Source organism: Aquarana catesbeiana, linkage group LG07, assembly GCF_042186555.1.
Source record: "Aquarana catesbeiana isolate 2022-GZ linkage group LG07, ASM4218655v1, whole genome shotgun sequence".
In the NCBI taxonomy this organism is placed as follows: domain Eukaryota; kingdom Metazoa; phylum Chordata; class Amphibia; order Anura; family Ranidae; genus Aquarana; species Aquarana catesbeiana.
The window spans coordinates 299,240,626-299,263,371 of NC_133330.1; the positions used below are offsets into that span (position 1 = coordinate 299,240,626).

The window sequence follows — 22,746 nt, forward strand, 5'->3', positions numbered from 1 at the left end:
CCAACATGAGTTGATATGAGTAAGGGAGGTTGGATTGGCACATACCTCACTGCAAGCAGTAATCATAAACGAGTCGCTCATTTGTGATTTAATCTTAAAAGAGGAGCTCCAGTCTCCCAAAAAAAAATAATAATAATAATTTCAAGTCAGTAGCTACAAATACTGTAGCTGCTGACTTTTAATATAAGGACACTTACCTGTCCAGGGATCCCGTGATGTCAGCAGCAGAACTGATTCTTCAATCGCCTTTGGGTGCAGGCTCCGGCATTGTAAGGGAAACTGGCAGAGAAGCCTTCCGGCTTCACAGCCGGTTTCCTACTGTGCATGTACGAGTCGCGCTGCACTTTTTGAATGGTCCTGCATTATTTTGGGACCGATGTGTGTCCCAGCAGGCTGCAGGGAAAAGGAGGAGGGGGTCGAACATGCTTGTAGATCGCTGTGGTGATCTGAGCCGGAAGTGGGAGCGAGTACCTGTCAAAACCGGGTACCCGCTCCCCCACAAGAAGTGCCAAATGTGGCAGAAGAGGGGGGGGAGCTCCCCGTTTTGGGTGGAGCTTCACTTTAAATTTGAAATTTTAGCGCAAATAGGCTACTGAAATTCCACCGATTGTAACATCACATAAGGGATTCCAACTCATCCTTGATTTACACAAGACACAAATGTATTATATGAGTGCTACAGTTGGTTAACGTTAACTGACAGAATCCAATCAGAGCAGGCATACCCTAGTTAAGTCGATTAACCACTTCTGGACCACCCCACGCAGATATACTGTGGCAGGGCGGCCCTCCCACGCAAAATCACTTACCTCCATGTGGTTTAGTGCGCGGTTTCTGGGGTGTGCGTCGCCAGTGACCCATTCCCGCTGTAACTGGACACCACGGGAGCCAATCAGCAGGTCCGGCGGATGTGATGTCGGCCGGGACACGCAAATCGTTCTGAGGAGAGGCAGAACGGCGGCCTGCCTATTTAAACAAGGCAGATCGCCGTTCTGTCAGAGGGTAAAATGGAGATCTTATGTTTCTGCTAAGCAAAAACACGGATCTCTGTTTTCCCTCAGTCAAAGCACCCTCCACAGTTAGAAAGCATCCCCTAGGTACACACTTAACGCTTTGATCGCCCCTGATGTTAACCCCTTCCCTGCCAGTGTGATTAGTACCTTGACAGTGCTTTTTTTTTTAGCACTGCCGTAAATGCGCACTCCCAGCACAGAGACCGGGGTCTCATTCTAATGATCGGGACCCGGAACTCTTAAATCTGGGTCACCTGGTCACTGTGATAGCCAGTCAGAGGCTATCACAGGGATCAGGATCGGTCACTGAAGCCCACCCCTGTGTATTCTGTCTCTGAATAAATGAAAGAAATACATTGTATCTCTCTCTCTCTCTCTTTGTCCTTGGAGAGAAGAAAAAAGTGTGTAGAATAAAAAAAAAAAAAAAGATTATTAAAAAAATACCTAGATCAAGGTTTGATCTAGGTCAGTGCCAGGGTTCGTGTTTGGGTCAAGGTCAAAGGTACCATTTACCACCAAATGAAAGCCCAATTTGTTCTGAAAAAATAAAAATAAAAAACGCGTTATAATCTGCCTGGATGCACCAGGTAGTTGTGATGATATGTACGGTTTTACTAACACAGGTCAAAATTGCAAAATTGGGCTTAGGCAATAAGATTTGTCTTACCCTTAGGCGCGAAGATGTTAACCAAACGACCATTATATACTTGTTCAGATTCCTATTCCTGATTAATCCTTTTACCAAAAGTTCAATCCAAAACAATATGCTGAAATCTTTAGAAGATAAAGACTATGATAGTTACCAGCAACAGTGTAAATTGCTGTCACAACCAGCAGTAAGACAGTGGACAGGTAAATGTTCCATCCCAGTGACACCTGGATGAAGAGGGCTCCAGAGAAAAGGTCTGTCTGAAAAAGAATAAAAAATAAATAAAATGGATCAACTAAAAGTTGATCTCCAAGAAAACCTCTTTAATAGGAAGTCCGTCTCCTGTGCTGCCATTGGACGACTGTTCTGTCCATCAAAGGAGAAGGGACTTTGTATTAAAGAGGCCACTGAGAAAACAGGAGTTTTTCCTGTATGTAATCTCTTGGCGTTCGTCCCGCCCCCCTCCCTGTCCCCTCCAAGGCTGCAGATGGATGGGCATCAATCAGGCTGCACTGATGGCAATGGTGGGTGCTGCATTCATGGCAATGGTGGGTGCTGCATTCATGGCAATGGAGGTGCTGCAGATGGGCACTGACCCTTATTTTGCTTCACAGTTCTTAATTTAAAATTATTTTCTTTTTCCTGAATCTTCCCTCCTAAAGTGAAGGTGTGTGTTATATGCCAATAAATACAGTATATCCAAATAATACACCCGAGCTAATCTCTTTACTCACACACAGTCACAAAGGCAAGAGAATTCTTGTTGGGCAGTGTATTAGTGCTCGAACGAACACATTTAGACCAAATTTTAACGGTTCAAAGAATGTCAGGCAAAATGGTCAGCCCTCACACATGTTCACTTCAACAAATCTGGCCCTCTTTGAAAAAAGTTTGGACACCCCTGCTCTAGAGGAACCCTAGGGTTGTACAGAACCTTGGTTGAGAGTGCCTATCTTAGATGTCACTGCAACAAGTGTCCGCAGTCCCTGTTTATTACAGTACATAAAAGCAAACTTTTTTCGTACAAATCAAAAATGACTGACTCTGGGGTCGATTTATTAACGTTTACTACATGTGATTAGAGGTCGACCGATATGGGTTTTTCTCTGGCCGATGCCGATGCCGATATTTAGAAATCGCGGTGGCCGATGGCCGATATGTGATGCCGATTTTTTTGGGCCGATATATTTGGCCGATTTTTTTTTTTCTTTTTTCCCTTCATCTCATAAAATCTAACAGTTAGACCCCTTTCACACTGGGGCGTTTTTCAGGTGCTTTTGGGCTAAAAATAGCGCCTGTAAAGTGCCTGTAAAACGGCTCCCCTGCAGTCTCAGTGTGATATCCCGAGTGCTTTCACACTGAGGCGATGCGCTGGCAGGATGTAAAAAAAAGTCCTGCAAACGGCATCTTTGGAGCGGTGCAATACCGCTCCTCCACCACTCCTGCCCATTGAAATGAATGTGCACCGCTGCCGAAGCGCCTGCAAAGCGTTTTGGCAGCGGCGCTTCAGGGGCGCATTTAACCCCTTCCTCGGCCGCTAGCTGGGTTATAAGCGCCCCGCTAGCAGCCGAATAGCGCCTCTAAAATGACGGTAAAGCGCCGCTAAAACTAGCAGCGTTTTACCATCAACGCATGCCCGCTCCAGTGTGAAAGCAACCTTAAGTAATACAGAAATTTTTTTTCATTTAAACATTAAACAAAACAAACCTCCAATCAGTTCACTTGTATGTATAATTTAGAAAACGAAAAAAAAAAAAAAAAAAACACTATCTTAAATATTAAATACACAAAAACAGGTAATCAAAACTTTTGGACGAAAAAAAATGGGCTTACTTTACTGCTTAGGTTTTTTTTTTAATTCATTACTGTATTTTTTTTTTTTTAAATTGCGTTTGAAAGACCGCTGCGCAAATACCGTGTGACATAAAATATTGCAACAACCACCATTTTATTCCCTAGGGTCTCTGCTAAAAAAATATATATAATGTTTGGGGGTTCTAAGTGATTTTCTAGCAGAAAATACAGGATTTTTACTTGTAAGCAACAAGTGTCAGAAAAGATTTAGTCTTTAAATGGTTAAACTGAAAACTTCTCCACGGAGTTCAGTCTATTGATAAAAAGAACCTGAAAGATACAAATGTATCTTCTTATCAGATTTGGCAGGCTGCCCAGAGGAGGAGAGAAGAAAACTTCACAGATAACTTAAGGCAACTTGCATTAACTTCTATTACAGAAGTCATTTGCAAGTCACGGCTGAAGTTACAATCGGCCTTTTTTATCAGCACAATCGGCCGATGCCGATTAAGTAAATAACGCCAAATATCGGCCGATATATCGGTCGACCTCTACATGTGATAATGGTATTATGTTACTCATTTACATAAATTATTGCATGTAGCAAACTAAGTCCAATTCACAAAAACCAAAAAAAACAAAAAACAAAAAAAAAAAACAAAAACCAAAAAAAAAAATAAAACATCAATGATTATGCGGTATTTAATGAAAAAGTGGCGGTAAAAACCGCATAAAAATCTCCTAAGTCCAATTCACAAATGGACCAGAGCCTAAAAAAAGCATGTGATAATTACCACCAGGGTTTAGCTGGCGGCATCACATGCGGTATTTGTCAAAAAAACAGCCTGGGGTCGGGGAACCCCCAAGCTGCCTTTTGACAAATAGCCGGAAAGCCGGCCGCCGCATCCTTTAGACCCCTTTCACACTGAAGGCCGCCCTGCCGTTTTAGCGGCGCTTTACCGGAGCTGTACGGGTGGGAGTGGGGTACTTTTACCCCCCAAAGAAGGTATTAACAAGGGGTTAAAAGCACCCAAAAAGCACCGCTGCCGAAGTCCTTTGCAGGCACTTCGTCAGCGCTGCCCATTGATTTCAATGGGTAGGGGTGGTGGAGGAGCGGTGTATACACATAGTAGGTAAGGTTGAAAAAAAGACACAAGTCCATCAAGTCCAACCTATGTGTGTGATTATGTGTCAGTATTGCATTGTATATCCCTGTATGTTGTGGTCATTCAGGTGCTTATCTAATAGTTTCTTGAAGCTATCAATGCTCCCCGCTGAGACCACCGCCTGTGGAAGGGAATTCCACATCCTTGCCGCTCTTACAGTAAAGAACCCTCTACGTAGTTTAATATTAAACCTCTTTTCTTCTAATTTTAATGAGTGGCCACGAGTCTTGGTAAACTCTCTTCTGCAAAAAAGTTTTATCCCTATTGAGGGGTCACCTGTCCGGTATTTGTAAATTGAAATCATATCCCCTCTCAAGCGTCTCTTCTCCAGAGAGAATAAGTTCAGTGCTCGCAACCTTTCCTCATAACTAATATCCTCCAGACCCTTTATTAGCTTTGTTGCCCTTCTTTGTACTCGCTCCATTTCCAGTACATCCTTCCTGAGGACTGGTGCCCAGAACTGGACCGCATACTCTAGGTGCGGCCGGACCAGAGTCTTGTAGAGCAGGAGAATTATCGTTTTATCTCTGGAGTTGATCCCCCTTTTAATGCATGCCAATATTCTGTTTGTTTTGTTAGCAGCAGCTTGGCATTGCCTGCCATTGCTGAGCCTATCATCTACTAGGACCCCCAGGTCCTTTTCCATCCTAGATTCCCCCGGAGGTTCTCCCCCCAGTGTATAGATTGCATTAATATTTTTGCCACCCAAATGCATTATTTTACATTTTTCTACATTGAACCTCATTTACCATGTAGTCGCCCACCCCATTAATTTGTTCAGGTCTTTTTGCAAGGTTTCCACGTCCTGCGGAGAAGTTATTGCCCTGCTTAGCTTAGTATCGTCTGCAAATACAGAGATTGAACTGTTTATCCCATCCTCCAGATCGTTTATGAACAAATTAAATAGGATTGGTCCCAGCACAGAACCTTGGGGAACCCCACTACCCACCCCTGACCATTCTGAGTACTCCCCATTTATCACCACCCTCTGAACTCGCCCTTGTAGCCAGTTTTCAATCCATGTACTCACCCTATGGTCCATGACAACAGACCTTATTTTGTACAGTAAACGTTTATGGGGAACTGTGTCAAATGCTTTTGCAAAATCCAGATACACCACGTCTACAGGCCTTCCTTTATCTAGATGGCAACTCACCTCCTCATAGAAGGTTAATAGATTGGTTTGGCAAGAACGATTCTTCATGAATCCATGCTGATTACTGCTAATGATATCGTTCGTATTACTAAAATCCTGTATATAGTCCCTTATCATCCCCTCCAAGAGTTTACATACTATCGATGTTAGGCTAACTGGTCTGTAATTCCCAGGGATGTATTTTGGGCCCTTTTTAAATATAAGTGCTACATTGGCTTTTCTCCAATCAGCTGGTACCATTCCAGTCAGTAGACTATCTGTAAAAATTAGGAACAACGGTCTGGCAATCACTTGACTGAGTTCCCTAAGTACCCTCGGATGCAAGCCATCTGGTTCGGTGATTTATTAATGTTAAGTTTCTCAAGTCTAATTTTAATTCCGTCCTCTGTTAACCATGGAGGTGCTTCCTTTGTTGTGTCATGAGGATAAACACTGCAGTTTTGGTTACTGAAGCCCCCCGATTCACTCGTGAAGACTGAGGAGAAGAATAAATTCAATACCTTCGCCATCTCCCCATCCTTTGTAACCAGATGTCCTTCCTCATTCTTTATGGGGCCAATATGGTCTGTCCTCCCTTTTTTACTGTTTACATACTTAAAGAATTTCTTGGGATTTTTTTTGCTCTCCTCCGCTATGTGTCTTTCATGTTCTATCTTAGCTGTCCTAATTGCACCTTTACATATCCTGTTGCATTCTTTATAAAGTCTGAATGCTGAGGATGATCCCTCAACCTTGTATTTTTTGAAGGCCTTCTCCTTTGCTTTTATATGCATTTTTACATTGGAGTTAAGCCATCCAGGACTTTTGTTCGCTCTTTTAAATTTATTACCCAATGGGATACATTGGCTAATGCCCTTATTTAATATGCTCTTAAAGCAAACCCATCTCTCCTCCGTATTCTTTGTTTCTAATATTTTATCCCAGTTTATGCCTTTTAGCAAGGTTTGTAGTTTAGGGAAGTTGGCTCTTTTGAAATTCAGTGTCTTTGTATTCCCTTTATGTTTCCTATTTGTGTGATTTATACTGAAACTAATTGACCTGTGATCACTGTTACCTAAATTGCCCGCATTTCCACATCCGTGATCAGGTCTGTATTGTTGATAATCAGTAGATCCATTAATGTTTTATTTCTAGTTGGTGCGTCTACCATCTGACCCATAAAATTGTCCTGCAAGACATTAAGGAACTGGCGAGCCTTAAATGAATGCGTGGTTCCCTCCGCCCAATCTATGTCTGGATAATTAAAATCCCCCATTATGATAACACTTCCCATCCTTGCTGCTACTCCAATTTGTGATAGGAGATCCGTCTCCACTTCCTCCCTCAGGTTTGGGGGCCTATAGCATACTCCCAGTATTATTTTCCCCTTAGCTTTATCCCTTTGGAGCTCTACCCATAAGGATTCCACCTCCTTTCTAGCTCCCTCAGTGATGTCATCTCTCACATTCACTTGTACATTATTCTTGATATATAGGCATACCCCTCCCCCTTTTTTACCCTCTCTATCCTTGCGGTATAGGGTATACCCTTGAATGTTTGCCAGCCAATCATGAGAGCTGTTGAACCAGGTCTCTGAAATTCCCACAAAATCCAAATCCTCCTCGTACAACAGTATCTCTAGTTCACCCATCTTGTCCGCCATGCTCCTGGCATTGGTGAACATGCCACATAGTTTAGACCGGTCGCATATTGTCTTCGTATTGGGTGTTTCGAGATTGCAACTAGGACTTGCTACTATACTCACCTTGTGTTTTTGTGCTTTGGTTAACCTACCACTAATGCCCCCAATACTACCCTCTGGAATATCTTCCGCGCTGGCTATCTCTGCCTCTGGACCCTCCCCCCCATCGCCTAGTTTAAAAACCCCTCTAACTTTTTAGCCATCTTCCTTCCCAGCAGATCTGCACCCTCCTCATTTAGGTGCAGTCCGTCCCTTCTATAGTACCGGTTACCAACTGAGAAGTCGGCCCAGTCCTCCAGGAACCCAAACCCCTCCTTACTACACCAGCTCTTCAGCCACTTGTTTACTTCCCTAATCTCCCTCTTCCTTTCCTCTTCTCCGCTCCTGCACTGCCCCAAAGACGCTGCTTGCAGGACTTTTTTACCGTCCCGCAAGCGCACCGCCCCAGTGTGAAAGCACTCTGGCTTTCACACTGGGAAGACATGGGAGGTGGTTTACAGGCGCTATTTTTAGCGCTGAAACACCTGTAAAGCACCTTCAGTGTGAAAGGGGTCTAACAACCATGACCCCACTCACAGCTGATTTTTTTTTTTTTTTTTTTTTACAAAGTATGGGGGAAAAAAAACCCACACATTGTGGGGTTCCCCCCAGTCCATACCAAAGCACATTGTCCCCATGTTGATAGGGACAAGGGCCTCATCCTCACAACCGTGGCCGGTGGTTGTGGGGGTCTGCGGGCAGGGGGCTAATAGGTATCTGGAAGCCCCCTTTACGAAAGGGGGCCCCCAGATTCCGTGCCCCACCTATGAATGAGTATCGGGTACGTTGTACCCCTACCCATTCACCAAAAAAAAAGTGTCACAAGGTAATAAAAACAGACAGTTTGACAATTATTTTATTAAAGCATTAAAAAAAAAAAAAAAAAAAAAAAAAAAAAAGAGAAGTGTCCCACGATGTAAATCCACCGTCAATCACACTGCCCCGAAAAAAAACCCCGCTCCCGCATTAGGTGAAGACTGGCTGCCTATTGCAGTCTCCGCCATCTGACATTTCTTATATTAGGTAAAGGGCGGAGGCCACCTGGCTCCGCCCCCTTGTTACATCACCAACCCAGCATGCACCGGTCCGTGGCATCACAAGGGCGGTGAGGCCACTAGGTGACGTAGCCAGGTGGCCCCTTCCCTTACCAATATAAGAAATGTCAGATGGCAGAGCCTGCAGTAAGCAGTCAGCCTTCACCAACGGCGGGAGCGTTTTTTCTCCTTTCTTGGGTCCGGTAATTTACATTGTGGGACACTATTGTTGAATTTTTTAATAAAAGAATCGTCAAAAACTTTCTGTTTTTATCACCTTGACACTTTTTTGGTGAATGGGTAGGGGTACGATATACCCGATACTCATTTACATGGGGGGTAGGATCTGGGGGCCCCCCCTTCATAAAGGGGGCTTCCAGATTCCGATTAGCCCCCCATCCGCAGACCCCAACAACCACCGGTCACGGTTGTGGGGATGGAGCCATTGTCCCCATCAACATGGGGGCAAGGTGCTTTGGGGTGTTCAGGGCATGTGGCCTGGTATGGTTTGGGGGGCAATCGCCCCCCAAATTCTTAGTGAATTGAACACTTTCACAATTGTTAACACATGTGGTATTTTACCGCATATTATTTGCCGTTATTTAACTCTTAGTGAATCAACCCTTATTTTTGGAGTTCACCTTTCCTGTGATTCTAGGGTTAACGCACCGAAATTTTAGTGACGATGTAGAGGAGGAGTGAATAAAGAGAGATGTAGATCCGAATCCGTTTACCACCAAATCGCTTTTTCAAGTATTCAGGCATAGTGACCACTCCAGAAGCAATGTAAACGGGAACAAAGATCCATCCAAGGGCTACCAGCACCCAGGAAGCCTTAAATTAGAAAGAGAAATTGGTGTTAGAGGAACAGTCCATCTCACGCTTATTTGTCATGGCTGAAGGTAGTAAATTGTGACCTGAAGCAATCCTACCAATGCACAGATTTATTTATTAACAAATCGATAGAACACAGACCCTTTTTCTCCAGCACTTCTACAGAGAGCTTTAAACAAATTACATGAGTCAGACTCACTTAAAGTAGGGTTCAATTGGATGGAGGCCAGTTAGTCTCGCCCAATATTTAACTGTAGGAGTAAATAAAAAAAACAATGCAGTTGTTGTTCTTGAATTAAACCCAATACTCAAAAGCTGCAAGATATCCTTGTTAGGCATTTGGCATTTTGAGAATAAATAAATACACACGGCGGTGTGCACCTTTAGGTAAGTTCCCCTATACTAAATAAATTCTCTATGTTCCTCCCAAGACTGCTTGCTCGCCAGCTCCCTCATCACCTCCTTCCACGCTCGCCTAACCCAGTTTTAAAGACTTATGCCGCGTACACACGGTCGGACTTTTCGACCGGACTGGTCCGACGGACGCCGACGGTACAAATCCGGCGGACAATCCGATCGTGTGTGGGCTTCATCGGACCTTCAGCAGGCTTTTCCAGTCGCAAATCTGACAGACTTTAGATTTGGAACATACTTTAAATCTTTAAGTCGTAACTCCGCCGGACCCAGAAATCCGCTTGTCTGTATGCTAGTCCGACGGACAAAAACCAACGCTAGGGCAGCTATTGGCTACTGGCTATCAACTTCCTTATTTTAGCCCGGTCGTACGTCATAACATACGAATCCGTCGGACTTTTGTGTGATCGTATAAAGTTAAGTCCGTTTGTTATAAAGTCCGCCGCAAGTCCGCCAAAAGTCTGTCGAAAGTCTGTCGGACGGGCTGTCGGACTTTTGTAGCCGAAAAGTCAGACTGTGTGTACGCGGCATTATTCTCCATTAGGATCCCAATGAGGTTTAACCACTTGCCTACAGGGCACTTACACCCCCTTCCTGCCCAGGTAATTTTTCAGCTTTCAGGGCTGTCGCACTTTGAATGACAATTGCGCGGTAATGCTACACTGTACCCAAACAAATTTTTTATAATTTTCTTCACACAAATAATGCTTTCTTTTGGTGGTATTTAATCACTGCTGGGTTTTTTATTTTTTACTAAAGGAAAAAAAAAAGACCAAAAAAAATGTGAAAAAAAATAGGATTTTTTAAAACAGCTTACCTGTAAAATCCTTTTCTTTCGATGGACATCATGGGACACAGAGCCTCAGTAATTACTGATGGGTTATATAGGTATCACTAGGTGATTGGACACTGGCACACCCTAACCAGGAAATTCAACCCCCTATATAATCCCTCCCCTTGCAGGGATACCTCAGTTTTGTAGCCAAGCACTATAAGTGTATTAGAAGAGGGGCGGGACCTCTGTGTCCCGTGATGTCCATCGAAAGAAAAGTATTTAACAGGTAAGCTGTTTTTAAAAATCCTATTTTCTTTCTCGAACATCACGGGACACAGAGCCTCAGTAATTACTGATGGGATGTCCCAGAGCAATGCTACCTGAGGGGGGGGGGGCAACAACCAAGTAGGGTGCAATCAGACCTGAGGACCCTGTACTGCTGTCTGCAGCACACTACGCCCAAAGGCGATATCCTCATGCCTTCTTACGTCCACCTGATAGAATCTGGTGAATGTATGGACTGAAGACCAGGTTGCGGCCTTGCAGATTTGAGCCATAGAGGCCCGGTGATGCACTGCCCAAGAAGCACCAATAGCCCTTGTGGAATGTGCCCTGATCTGAAACGGAGGAATCTTCTGTTTCAAACCGTAAGCTTGAATAATCAATTGTCGAATCCATTTAGAAATGGTAGCTTTTGACGCTGCCTGTCCTCTATTGGGACCCTCTGGCAGCACGAACAAAACATCTGTCTTGCGAATCTGAGCAGTTGCTTCCAGATAGGCCCTGACTGCTCTTACTACATCCAAAGAATGTAGTGATCTTTCTTCCGGAGAACAGGGATCTGGAAAAAAGAACAATGTCTTGGTTTAGATGAAAATCTGAAACCACCTTCGGTAAAAAACTAGGATGAGGGCGCAGTACCACTCTATCCTTGTGTACAATCAAATAAGGCTCTTTACAGGAAAGAGCTGCTAATTCTGATACTCTTCTAGCAGAAGAAATGGCTACCAGAAAAATTAACTTCCTTGTCAACAAGACCAAAGAAATCTGACGTATTGGTTCAAAAGGCTGTTTCTGTAACACAGACAGAACCAAGTTCAAGTCCCAGGGTTTTAGGGGCGCCTTAACTGGAGGATTAAGATGCGTCACCCCCTGCATAAAGTTTCAGACCAAAGAATGTGAAGCAAGTGGCCGTTGAAATAATATTGATAAGGCCGAGACCTGGCCCTTGATGGTACTCAAGGCCAGCTTCATCTCTAATCCCAATTGTAGAAAATCAAGAATTCTACCCATCACATATTTTCTGGGATGCCAACCCCTGGATTCACACCAGGATACATAAGCTTTCCAGACTCTATGATAAATCATTCTGGAAGCTGGCTTCCTTGCATTGATCAAGGTAGATATGACAGGACCTGAAAGCCCACGACTCTTCAGAACATGGGTCTCAATAGCCAAACCGTCAAATTTAGCGTTTGTAAGGAAGGATGGAACACTGGACATTGAGAGAACAGGTCTGGGCGTACCGGTAGTGTCCACGGGGAACCCACCGCCATCCTTACTATTTACGCATACCACGTCCTTCTGGGCCAAGCGGGGGCCACCAGAAGTACCGACTTCCTTTCCTGCCTGATCCTACGAAGGAGTCGTGGCAGAAGCAGAATAGGCGGGAATGCGCAAATCAGTGAGAACCGATGCCACGGAATCACCAACGCATCCGTCCCGCATGCAAGAGGATCTTTTGTCCTTGCCACAAATCTGTCTTTTTGTTGAATCGGGATGCAAAGAGATCTACATCTGGAACCCCCCCATCTTTGGCATATGGCCCAAAAGACGTCGGGATGCAGAGACCATTCCCCTGGAAGTAACTGCTGGCGACTTAAATAGTCCGCCTACCAGTTCTCTATCCCTGGAATGAAAACTGCCGATATGCATGGCACATGCTTCTCTGCCCAGACTAATATCTGGTTCACCTCTTTTTAAAGCAGCTTGGCTCCTGGTGCCTCCCTGATGATTGACATAAGCCACTGCTGTGGCATTGTCAGACTGGATTCTGACCGGGCAACCCTGTAGCCTGACAGTCCAGGCCTTTAGGGCTAGATATACCGCATGGATCTCCAGAATGTTGATGAGTAAGGTCCTCTCGGTTTTGGACCATACCCCTTGAACCGCAGACTGTTCCAGAACTGCTCCCCAACCCGACAGACTGGCATCTGTTGTTACCACCGTCCAGGTAACCGGTAGAAAGGATTTCCCCTTCTGCAGGTTTTCGGGTATTAGCCACCAATTGAGGCTCTGATGCACTGCATGAGACAGGTGCATCGGAAAATCTTAAGCCTGAACTTTCTTGTTCCAGGCCGACAGAATACTGTGTTGCAGCAGTCTTGAATGAAACTGGGCATAGGGAACTGCTTCGAATGAAGGACACCATCTTTCCTAGCAGCCTCATACAAAGGCGGACAGAAGGACCCTTCTTGGTCCTGACTGCCAGAACCAGCTCCCTTAAAGCAGAGATCTTTGCCTGAGGTAGAAATATTTTCTCCTGGCTTGTATCTATGATCAGACCCAAATACTCCAGTCTTCTTACTGGTTTTAGAGAAGATTTTTATAGGTTGAGGATCCAACCTAGGTGTTCCAGATACTTGACTGTGGTCCTCAAGTTCCCGAGATAGAGCTACCGACCGCTCTATCAAGAGCAGGTCGTCTAGGTATGCTATGACAGCTATACCCTGAGCCCTTAATCTGGCCAGAGGAGGAGCCAAGACCTTTGTGAACACTCGAGGTGCAGTGGCTATCCCAAAAGGCAGAGCCACAAACTGGAAATGGCACCCTCCTATCGCGAAGCGCAGAAACTTCTGATGAGCATGAAAAATGGGCACATGCAGATATGCTTCTCTGATGTCTATTGATGCCAGAAATTCTCCTCCCTGCAGGGTGGAGACTACTGTCTGAATAAAACAGTAAACAGTAAAAAAGGGAGGACAGACCATATTGGCACCATAAAGAATGAGGAAGGACATCTGGTTACAAAGGATGGGGAGATGGCGAAGGTATTGAATTTATTCTTCTCCTCAGTCTTCACGAGTGAAACGGGGGGCTTCAGTAACCAAAACTGCAGTGTTTATCCTCATGACACAACACAGGAAGCACCTCCATGGTTAACAGAGGACAGAATTAAAATTAGACTTGAGAAACTTAACATTAATAAATCACCGGGACCAGATGGCTTGCATCCGAGGGTACTTAGGGAACTCAGTCAAGTGATTGCCAGACCGTTGTTCCTAATTTTTACAGACAGTCTATTGACTGGAATGGTACCAGCTGATTGGAGAAAAGCCAATGTAGCACCAATATTTAAAAAGGGCCCAAAATACATCCCTGGGAATTACAGACCAGTTAGCCTAACATCAATAGTATGTAAACTCTTGGAGGGGATAAGGGACTATATACAAGATTTTAGTAATAAGAACGATATCATTAGCAGTAATCAGCATGGATTCATGAAGAATCATTCTTGCCAAACCAATCTATTAACCTTCTATGAGGAGGTGAGTTGCCATCTAGATAAAGGAAGACCCGTAGACGTGGTGTATCTGGATTTTGCAAAAGCATTTGACACAGTTCCCCATAAACGTTTACTGTACGAAATAAGGTCCGTTGGCATGGACCATAGGGTGAGTACATGGATTGAAAACTGGCTACAAGGGCGAGTTCAGAGGGTGGTGATAAATGGGGAGTACTCAGAATGGTCAGGGGTGGGTAGTGGGGTTCCCCAGGGTTCTGTGCTGGGACCAGTCCTATTTAATTTGTTTATAAACGACCTGGAGGATGGGATAAACAGTTCAATCTCTGTATTTGCAGACGATACTAAGCTAAGTAGGGCAATAACTTCTCCGCAGGATGTGGAAACCTTGCAAAAAGACCTGAACAAATTAATGGGGTGGGCGACTAAATGGCAAATGAGGTTCAATGTAGAAAAATTTAAAATAATGCATTTGGGTGGCAAAAATATGAATGCAATCTATACACTGGGGGGAGAACCTCTGGGGAAATCTAGGATGGAAAAGGACCTGGGGGTCCTAGTAGAAGATAGGCTCAGCAATAGCATGCAATGCCAAGCTGCTGCTAATAAAGCAAACAGAATATTGGCATGCATTAAAAGGGGGATCAACGCAAGAGATAAAACGATAATTCTCCCACTCTACAAGGCTCTGGTCCGGCCGCACCTGGAGTATGCTGTCCAGTTCTGGACACCAGTCCTCAGGAAGGATGTACTGGAAATGGAGCGAGTACAAAGAAGGGCAACAAAGCTAATAAAGGGTCTGGAGGATCTTAGTTATGAGGAAAGGTTGCAAGCACTGAACTTATTCTCTCTGGAGAAGAGACACTTGAGAGGGGATATGATTTCAATTTACAAATACTATACTGGTGACCCCACAATAGGGATAAAACTTTTTCGCAGAAGAGAGTTTAATAAGACTCGTGGCCACTCATTACAATTAGAAGAAAAGAGGTTTAACCTTAAACTATGTAGAGGGTTCTTTACTGTAAGAGCGGCAAGGATGTGGAATTCCCTTCCACAGGCGGTGGTCTCAGCGGGGAGCATTGATAGCTTCAAGAAACTATTAGATAATCACCTGAATGACCGCAACATACAGGGATATATAATGTAATACTGACACATAATCACACACATAGGTTGGACTTGATGGACTTGTGTCTTTTTTCAACCTCACCTACTATGTAACTATGTAATTGCCGCAGTCTTCCCCCCACTCGAGCGAGCGGGGGCGCCCCTTCATAAAGAGGTTTTAGTGTTTTGCCTAGTAGGCTTTTTCCCCCAGGACTTCTGTCCCTGGGGTTGACTCTTGTCTCTTGACCCAGATGGAGGAGGCCATCGAGACTGCCTGGAGGCTGAAGCCCCTGGCGCTGGGGAAAGAGTCCGTTTGAAACAGGGACGCTTACTCTTCTTCTTAACAGGTAAGAGAGTGCTTTTCCCACAAGAAATTCTCTTGATATAGTTATCCAAGTCTTCTCCAAACAACCTTGCACCATGAAAAGGAAACCCAGCCAAGAGCTTCTTACATGGTGCTTCGGCTGACCAATTTTTCAACCATAAGATTCTACGCATATGCACCAACCCAAGTGAAAGGCGAGAGGTTTGCATGATAAAATCTCTGACTCCAATCGCTGCTACTGCAGGTTGAGCCACTGAACCTGCCAAGGAGAAAACATCCTTCAATAGGGATTCCATTTTTTTATCTACAGGATCCCTGGGCATCTGAGCATTGTCTACAGGACAAGTCAGATTATTATTTACGGAGGAAATGGCGGCATCAATGGCCGGTATTCCCCACATTGTAATAAACTTTTCTTCCATAGGATAAAGTGTTGAAAACTTTTTCGGCGGAAAAAAACGTTTATCTGGGTGATCCCACTCAGAATAAAGGAGCTTTTCAAGTAAATTATGAACAGGAAAAGCATGTGCTGTTTGAGGAGGTTTCAGTGACCCTAAAGAAGAAGAGGGTTCTTTAACTGATTCAGATATGGGCAACTTAAATGTGGAGCGGACCAATCCAGTAAGGATCTGCACTAAGACTTTCTCCTCTTGGGAAGCCGAAGAGGGCCCCTCTCCACCTGATTCCTCCGAAGAGGAATCATCCGTCCCATCCTGATCCTCTGAAAGGGATTCCTCTCCTTTATCCCAGAGCTCCTCTGCCTGAGGGTCTTGGGGCACAGAGGAAGGCCTAGTGCGTTTTCTTCCACTGAGTGAAGATGTAATCACGGCCATTAATCTTTCCTCTAAACCATTAATGGTTGAGGAAAAAACCTCCTGTGTAATGTATACAGGGGCTGAAGTGCCAGAAGCAGGTGTAGCCCCTGACCCCAACGGCTCTCCCTGACTAGCCGTCCCTGGCCCCTCAGGGGAGGGGGGGGGGGGGATGCTGCAGAAAGGGGGTCCTCAGAACCTGAATGAGATCCCCTAGAGTCTCTGGTTCTTGGGGTATTTGAACCTCTTCTACCCATAGTGCAAAGCAACAAGGTGGAGGTATCACAACATGAACACTGACTGCTGAGCGATGTATGTTGGCAAAAGCCTTGCTACCAGTCTGGTGTTACCTTAGTAAATGCTGCCTAGGAGAATGCCTGTGTCCCACCTTACATGCGACCGTCAGCTGTGTCCCTTCAAAAGGCTTAGTGCACCAGTAATCTGTGCCTTTAATAGCCTGCAGCCAGCACCTGTGGGCATCTGAGCACGCTGGACGCTGTGCTGACGCCCGGCTCCCCCCCCCCTACGGCCCCCCCTCCTTCGTTTTTAGAAAAACGTGCGCTTCCAGCGCAAGCCGACCCTCCGGGATCAGCATGGAGGAAGGCTGGGGAGGGGGAGGAAGGAGAGAGGCCGGTACTTATGGGGCCTGCACGTGGCAAATTGCGGCGGCGGTGAAAGTGTGGTGTCTAACCGCCTCACAGACCACCTGCGGCCTCCCCCTAGTCTGGGGGGAGATATCCCTAAGGAGAGCCCCCCATCCCATCCTACCTGAGCCGGCCGGAGGAGCTTGTGCAGCGTGGAAACACTGAGACAGACGTCAGCATGAGAAGGTATGTGCTCTTGGCAGCCCCCGGTGGCGACAATAGGCATAGCATGCATTTACCTTAAAGGAGAAAACCTACTAGAATTTAAAAATTCTGTGGAATCTCCTCTTACCTTATCCAGCCGCAGGGTTCTGATATATAGACCCAATCTTCGCCTCTCACGGTGGGCTCCGTTTGAAAAAACCTTCAGAGACTGGGGCCCCCTACAAATAGGGGGATCCACAGTTCTGGGCATGTAAAGCACCCGGCCAGAAATAAGGATAGAAAACCATTTTCTGATATGCGGGGTCCAGCTCTCTAAAAAGCGGAAGCATTACAGGTAAAACCTAGTTTCTTCGGACACGAGGCCCGGGTACCATCCAATTCGGCCTAGAAAAGACACTTTGAAATGGATCCGGTTCGCCTGGCTTGCCCCAGTATAGGATATAGGATAATCCCTTTGGAGCTCTGCACAGGACATCTTTACACGTCCATCACCTAAGACACTGGCGTAAAAACTGAGGTATCCCTGCAAGGGGAGGGATTATATAGGGGGTTGAACTTCCTGGTTAGGGTGTGCCAGTGTCCAATCACCAGTGATACCTATATAACCCATCAGTAATTACTGAGGCTCTGTGTCCCGTGATGTTCGAGAAAGAAAATATTTTTTTTCTTAGTTTCTGTTAATAAATTTTGTAATCAACTAAATTTTCTACTTCAATGATGTACGCTGATGAGGAGACACTGATGGGCACTGATAGGCTGAACTGGTGGGCATTGATGAAACGGCACTTATGGGCACTGATGAGGAGGCATCAATATGCCGCACTGATGGGCACTGTTAGGTCGGTCTGATGGGCAGCACTCATAGCCAGCATGGACCAGCATCACTGATGGGCACTGATTGGTGGCACTTTTTGGCAGTGGTGGGCACTGATTGCTGGCAGTGGTGGGCACTCATCGCTGGCACTGATTTCTGGCACCGTTGTCGCTATTGTAATCAGGGCATGGATTACATGTATAGATGTCTCCAGTGAGGAGATGCTGCTGATTGACTCTCCTCGCCACACACTCTGTCTGTGTGTGGCGAGGAATGCCAATTACTGGCATCTACGTGTATACATGCGATTGGACACAGCCAATCGCATGGTTAAAGAGCCGCGGACGCAGATCTCTTTACAGAGATTGGGGTTGCACCATGTCCTAGCAACACGGCGCGACCGCCACGCTGCCTGCCCCCGCGCAGAAAGACTGTACACTTTGCAAAGTGCAGTTGCCCTCTGCAAGTGCAGTTTCTCCCGAGCTTAGTAAATGATGTAAGGCTTTGCTTTGCAAAAAATACCCAATCACATGCAATTTTGCTTGCACATGATTGGATGATGGAAGTTAGCAGAGCTTCTGCTCATTTACTAAGCTCTGGAGCAACTGCTCTTGCAGAGTATAACTGCACTTTGCAAAGTGTACAGTCTTTTTCCCTTTAGCAAACCAACCCCAATGCCTGCTCTTGAGTATACTATCCACTTGTCGACCGCGCACTGTACGTAGACTGTGACAGTGCGGGCCGGCTGTGCAGAATCACACATATATATACCTGATTCTGCATTTTCCAAGTAGGGGGCAGGCATGTGCTCCTGGCTGTACTGTGATTAGTCATAGCACATGCCAATCACTGGGTCCTGGCCAGTGATTGATCGCTGGCATCCAGAGATCGGCTCTGAGTCTCACGGAACACAGCTCTGAGAGTATAAACACAGAGCTGTGTTCATTGACAGGGGATCTAGTTGTTTTTTCATTCCCTGCTAAGCAGGGAATAAAAAAAAAAAAAAAAAACTAGATCCCCATTAAAAGCAGCACACAAACACTTGTTAGGCACATATCTATCCCCTTGATCCCCGTAGAGGTTAACCTCTTCCTGCCCAGTGTCATTAGTATAGTGACAGTATATATTATTAGCACTGATCACTAATAATGCCACTGGTGATGTCAGTGGCAGTTAGTTCCCACAAAGTGTCAGGGTCAGATTGCGTGCCGTCCCGCTATAAATCGCTGATCACTGACATCACTAGTATAAAAAAAAATAAATAAATAAAAATAAAAATATGCATAAAAATTCCTATATATAGTTTGAAGATGCTATAACTTTTACGCAAAGCGATCAAAATACACTTTTTGGGATTTTATTTTTTTTTTACCAAAGACATGTAGCAGAATACATTTTGGCCAAAGTTTATTAAGGGATCTGATTTTTTCTTCTATGGGATATGTTTTTTATAGCCGAAAGTATAAAATACATTTCTCAAAATTGTTGGGCAATTGTCAGTTAAAGTAGTACAGTGCTGCAATGCATAAAATTGGACTGGCTATTCTACTTTTGTTGGATTTGCACAGTGATTATGTTCACAACTTTGTAAATAGCTTCTTACATTTTGTTATGTTTAAACTCGAGCACTAGAGAAACCCCAGTTGAATTAACGTAATTTTAAATACATGCTTACATTTGTGAATGCCCTATCCACCGAAATCCTAAATTCTACACAGAAATCCCACTGAATTAGTACAATGGACACATCCATGCTGATGCATTTTCAAAAATAGTGAAAGTTAATTTAAGCTGAGACCATTGAGGTTTGAAAATTACAGTCACATGGCTTGTGTAATGCCCGGTACACATGATCAGAAAATCGTATGAAAAATACAGCTTTTGAAGCGATCATGCGATAATCTGAACGTTAGTACAGAGCTTTCGTGAGCCGATCACAACAGTTCATCCGATGTTATTTGATCGGACATGAACTGAAAAGAAAATGCAGAAACGCATCCAGAATGGATCTGGAGTGTGTTTTTGTGGTGTGAACCAGCCCTTTATGCTAGCTTTAGTATCTTTTTTTTTTTAATTGGAAAATGCACTGAAAATGGTAATTCTTGCAATTACACAGACTTACATTCCATTCAAAACCACTAACTGCCAGTCCTCCTGCAGCACCTGACCCAGCCATCCCAACAAAGAGACCACTTCCAATATTGCTGGACAGAAGTGAAGCTCCAATCTGCAAAAAAAAAGTAAAATTATTAAAAATGTACAGTATGTTATAAATATAAATTTTAGTATTTTGAGTAAGGGTTAGAATTTTCAATGCTTTTATTAGTCAATCTGTCCGAGTTCCCCCTCAATACACATCATATATCATTACTACAGAAGGGCTTATCTTTCTCCCCCACAGCTTCTATGAACGAATTTGAGGTCTTTAACCCCACGAGTGGGCCTCCGGGGGGTGTCGCACTTTTTGGGTAAAAAGTTCCCTCTCCTTGGGGCCCATAATGAATTTGTAATTGAGACATTAGAATTCATGCGCAACCACAACTTCTTCCAATTCTTGGGCACCAGCTATTAATTGAGAGGGACCTCCAAGGGGGCCCCTTGGGCCCCGGCATATGCATGCCTCCACCTGGGATTATGGGAGATTGTTTACGTGTCCCTGATGTACTTTACACAGTCTCTTACGGATAAGGTACATCGATGATGTCCTAATGCTTTGGGGGGGCCCTAGTGAACAACTTGTTGAATTCATGGAGGTCTTAAACAAGAACGATAGGAACATTAGACTGACTTACCTTTTCCATGCCCATACCTTACCCTTCTTGGACCTCCAAATTACCTTGAATTGAGACAAACTTAACACAAAGACTTACAGGAAGGCAACTGCGGTGAATACTTTGCTGCAGGCCAATAGCCATCATCCTCTCTCCTTGATCCATGGCATACCGGTAGGGCAGTTTATGCGTATACGGCGTAACTGCTCCTCCACTTCACAGTTCCAACAGGAGGCGGTTGATATGTATGCCCGGTTCGGGGAGAGAGGATATTCCCACCAAAACATCAGACGGGCAAAAACTAGAGCTAGAGCTCGTGTTCGGAGGGAACTCATTGGATGCAACAGCAAACCATCTGTAAATGTTCCACCTACGAATGCTCCGGTGAGAATGATCGCCAAGTTTGGATCACAATGGAAGCAGGTCAGGGAAATCCTGACCAGGGATTGGCATATTCTAACCAAGACTCCACTATTACAGGAGATCGTTGGTCGTCGTCCCTTGATGTTGGCAAAACGTGACAGAAATTTACAAGATAGTTTGGTCCACTCAGAATTTCAAAAGCCCCACCCCACCTTTAAAAAAAACGGATAGGGATCCATGATTCTCTACCCCAATTCTCAAAGATATGGGATCCCTGGGATCATTTTCAATTCAATTTAGAGACAACTTCCCATACCTCTGACTATATACCATCCACATAGTCAGTTCTTACCCACTCAAGTGGTCTTACCCTATTCCCATTAATGTGATACATACAATGTTGAAATCCATGGTGTACCTCCCCCTTTTATTGTTTTTTCTTTTTGATGACTCGCAATGTTTTAGCCCGTCTTTAGGTTATGCTTCACAATGGAGCCGTAACAGGATTATGAGAGGTTCCTGTGGCTATATTAATCAGCTACATGGCCTCAACTTTGATAGCATATCTTTTGAACATATTACAAGTTTCTTATAGGGACTGAATGTACCTCTTTTCTCTGGTTTGTTATATGTATATGTTCTCATTTGCTAAGACATACTTTTTCTTTGTATACGATTTGATACATCTTTGTATTATTTTGAAAAAAAACACAAATAAATACACAATTAAAAAAAACGGATAGGTGAGAATATCAGTAGTATCAAAAATGTAAATAAAGAAAGATAATAAAAAAAAGAAGAAGAGGATGAACGCCCTTTGGCGGCACACTTCAACAAACACTTTCACAATGGGAATCCAAGTGGTTTGAAAGTTAAAAGGTATTTATGTCTTGACTCTGCCACCACGTAGGGTGGCATTTTGACACCATATTATAAAAGGAGGAGGAGAAGATGTGGATCTTTTTGTTGGATTCTATGGTGCCAGAAGGATTAAACACCAAGGTCAATTTATCATTTTTTTTTTTAGAAGTGTAAACTCTGTCGGTGGTTACCACTGGCATGGGCTTTGCATGATGGGTCATCCCTGTTTCTTTTTTGTTATCTTGTTTGAACCTCTTGACATTTATGTGGTTTTTCTGCTATTTTCTGTCATCTGTGTCATTTTTCTGTGAAGCACTACCTCACTATGGAAATGATAAATTCATAAATATAAACATATAATCAAAAATTCATGCCCCTAGTGGGAGTGTTGAATATAACATCTAATATTACAAACACAGTGACTTGACACCAAGTGGACCCTCCACCAGTCACACTATGCGCTCACTTCCCAAAGCGGCCCCCAATTAGGTTAGAGGCGGGGCTTGTGACATTGTGTCGTTTTAGGAAGTACAGGATCACCCATGAGGGCAGCAGGGCTGAGGACTTGGATGATTTTGTGACCCCAGGGACAAATCTGTATTTGTTTGAGTTCATCACCTGTATGCACCAGGGCATTCTTAAATGTGAGTGGAACAGTTGCTTGCGTTTTAAATACATTTCGTTTTACAGTATTACACTATGCTAGTTTCTACTTTACCCTTATGTTGCCATCACCTATGAGAGATCACGCTTGCAGGAGTCCACTGTTGGGAGCTTAAGAGATACTTGGCCTAATTGGGGGC

At 44.4% G+C, this 22,746-nt stretch overlaps 1 protein-coding gene across 1 annotated transcript in view; it reads right to left on the bottom strand.

Annotated features, from left to right (window-relative positions):
• The window catches only part of LOC141103692 (sodium/glucose cotransporter 4-like), a 119,791-nt gene that overhangs the window by 44,975 nt on the left and 52,070 nt on the right, over positions 1 to 22,746 (bottom strand). Inside the window, exons 4-6 of the mRNA XM_073593581.1 lie at positions 20,071 to 20,175; positions 9,202 to 9,366; positions 1,817 to 1,922 (exon numbers count right to left, since the gene is read on the bottom strand). Coding sequence (XP_073449682.1) covers positions 1,817 to 1,922; positions 9,202 to 9,366; positions 20,071 to 20,175 — 376 coding nt within the window. The remainder of the gene's footprint in view (positions 1 to 1,816; positions 1,923 to 9,201; positions 9,367 to 20,070; positions 20,176 to 22,746) is intronic.